Source organism: Neoarius graeffei, chromosome 18 (genome assembly GCF_027579695.1).
Source record: "Neoarius graeffei isolate fNeoGra1 chromosome 18, fNeoGra1.pri, whole genome shotgun sequence".
Taxonomy (NCBI): Eukaryota; Metazoa; Chordata; class Actinopteri; order Siluriformes; family Ariidae; genus Neoarius; species Neoarius graeffei.
In genome coordinates, this window is record NC_083586.1 from 2,644,731 (window position 1) to 2,647,352 (window position 2,622).

The 2,622-nt window shown below is 41.4% G+C and overlaps 1 protein-coding gene across 1 annotated transcript; it reads right to left on the reverse strand.

Moving 5' to 3' along the window:
• Window positions 1-244: 244 nt before the first annotated feature.
• LOC132866565 (uncharacterized) lies at window positions 245-1,551 on the reverse strand. The gene is made up of 4 exons (XM_060899383.1): window positions 1,268-1,551; window positions 1,078-1,180; window positions 873-964; window positions 245-462 (listed from the first exon to the last, which is right to left on the reverse strand). Exons 1-4 carry the CDS (start codon window positions 1,464-1,466, stop codon window positions 245-247), a joined length of 612 nt encoding a protein of 203 aa, XP_060755366.1. The 5' UTR covers window positions 1,467-1,551.
• Window positions 1,552-2,622: the final 1,071 nt, after the last annotated feature.

Here is a 2,622-nt window from a genome sequence, read left to right on the forward strand (position 1 = left end):
TCGGAGACAGCTGCAATGTAACAAAAGGTGACTCATTGGAAGGGGTATGTATACTTTCCAGAGGCATTGTATATGGCCATTTACATCAAGTGGCAATCTACTGATAATATAAAGGCACAAAAGTTGCACTTGCCTTTTAAAGCCTGCCTGGCAGTGTCTCTGGTATCTGTAACAACCATGAAGAGAAAATGAATAATGCACAGTACTGAATATGGGAATTAAATATTACATGAAATATCCTCTGTTACAACAGACCTTCAGGTGAAAACTCTTGGAAGGGTTGGACTGCTGGCATCTCTGCATGATGCGTTATGGCTGGGAAGTCCTCTGCGAAAGAAAGCATTGCAGAGGATTGCAGGACCGGGAGATTTGTGGACTGAGGAGAGGAGCTGGAGAGGGGCTCGAGATTGTGGTATATAGGGCTTTTATTTGGTGGGGACTGCAGGGTGGTGGATGCTGTTGCTGTATCAACAAAGAGTTAGGGGAAATGAAGGTAGCCTAATTACAAGCCATTGTACTTAAAGAAGTTTGGTGTGAATCAATCCATAGCCCTGTTAGAGATCACTGAATGCTGTCTGTAGCAAAAAGAACGGAAAAAAAAATGATGCAACATAGGCCGAGTTATTAACCAATAACTATTGTTAACTGAATGGGGCATAGCTGAATGAAACTGAAAGATGCTATGCTCCATTTACTTAGTTGCCTTGTTCATTATTCGGTCTATATTGTATCAATTTTTTTTCGTTCTTTTTCCTATAAACAGCATTCAGTGACCTTCAACAACAGGGCTATGGATTGATTCACACCAAACTTCTCCTTTAAGTTTACACACACACACACACACACACACACACACATCCAGCTCGCCATACCTGGCAGTAAAACTTTTGGTGCAGCTGGATATTGATGTTTGGATGCTTTACTTCCCCGGTCAAATTCATCATTCACGTAGTTTGGATTTGGTCTAGAAGTGAAAAAAACAAGCAAAACAAAACTGAATATTCCGTTTAAAACAGTGGGAACTCTGCCAAGTACCGAAAACATGCATGGTTTTGAATTTGTAAATTTAAAGGAAACCTCTTCAATCTTCTAGAATCCTCCCCATCTGACTCCATGTCTGTTGTATCACAATGCTGCCTCAAGTACCGGTCTATGCTCCTCTGTGCTTCCTCAAATGTCCCTATAACGCAGAATTGTTATCAGATACGAGCAAGTGTTGATAACATTGACATGTTTATCAAATGTAAAATTATTTGACAATACCCACCACGGCTACAGAGGACTTTTATGGGCTGATACATATGCCACCCACTACTTGGCTCATCCCTCCTATTGACGGCAGCCCGGAGCTTGGCAGTGTCCTTGGGAGGGTAGGGTGGCCAGAAGACTTTGTCACCCTGCACCCATGTATTGGGTACCAGTTCTGTACCCCCATTGGTGAACTGGATAATTGACCACTGGCTCATTGCTGTGATTTAGAGAGGCGGTTTGTAAGGACTAAAAAGGACACAAATAACTGAATTATGAATTTATTATGATTGTTATGAATTTTATTTATTTATTTAATATACTATTTATTAATTCTTTTGATGAACTGATTGTTGAACTGATTGAGTTTTTTATGACTTATGAATGAACTGTAATATACTATTTGATTCTTTTGATGAACTGGTTGACAGTTAGGATATTTACTTCGTACGAAGTAGGGGAATGGCAATGAAATCGGTTTTATCGGGGTAAAGTATGTATTTTTTTTTTTAATCAAGTCCAACTTTACCACACTGACACTCTTGCTCAGCCCTGACACTTTATACAGCCCTATTGTCGAGGAAGGAAAGGGATACTGGAAGTAGGAGTCCTTCTTTCTAAAGGTTCGGAAAATTATGAAAGTCTCACAAGCTACCCTGACAATGTTTTCAACAATCCCAATGTCCTCAAGAATTTGTATGCCATTGTCTCCACAGTTGGTTAAGGTGAACTTTTCAGTGACAACCTTACGGTACTGATCCCCATGCTCTAAGTGAGGCACCACTGGACCATCATAGTGATGATGCATGTACTTGTGGCTGTTCTGGTTTGAGTCTGTCTCTGTGGGCATCTCTGAAAGCCTCTTAACGACTTGCTGCAAAGGCAGGTGAGGCTTGTGTAACAGGCTCTTCAAGTGGCCTAAATAGTTTTCATAAGGAAAACATGCAATGTTGTCTAGGGGACCAAAGACCTTGTATTCTGCTGCCAGGTGTGTCAACCCATGGACATTATAAGTGATTTCAGTTTTCCCGTACAGTTGCCCAAAGTGATTGACGAATGAAATAAGCAATTCATTAGCACAGTCTATCATGCTCTCAGCTGTTCCTGGTGACAGAAGGAGGTGCATTGCCACAGAAAACAACAAAAAGTTGTTGTACATCTCTATGGGTATGCTATTGTTAAGAACTACAGGGCCAGCATATAGCATCAAGTACCGCAGTTCAGTTGCCTTCCACCTATCGATCTCTGAGAGGGCCCTGGGCTTGCGACTGAACTCAGTTGGGGTGTAGGGACTCAGTTGGCAGAGTTTATCAGAGATTTCTGTAATCGTGCGGCTACCCAACCTATTTTTCAGTGACTTCCCTTTTATCCAGA

Excerpts from the sequence above, each read along its gene's own strand:
- LOC132866565 (XM_060899383.1), bottom strand. The coding sequence starts at position 1,466 with ATGAGCCAGTGGTCAATTATCCAGTTCACCAATGGGGGTACAGAACTG. Across the intron at positions 1,181-1,267 it reads AAAAGTCCTCTGTAGCCGTG|GGACATTTGAGGAAGCACAG; the intron begins GTGGGTATTGTC and ends TCTGCGTTATAG. Across the intron at positions 463-872 it reads ACCAAAAGTTTTACTGCCAG|CAACAGCATCCACCACCCTG; the intron begins GTATGGCGAGCT and ends TTGTTGATACAG.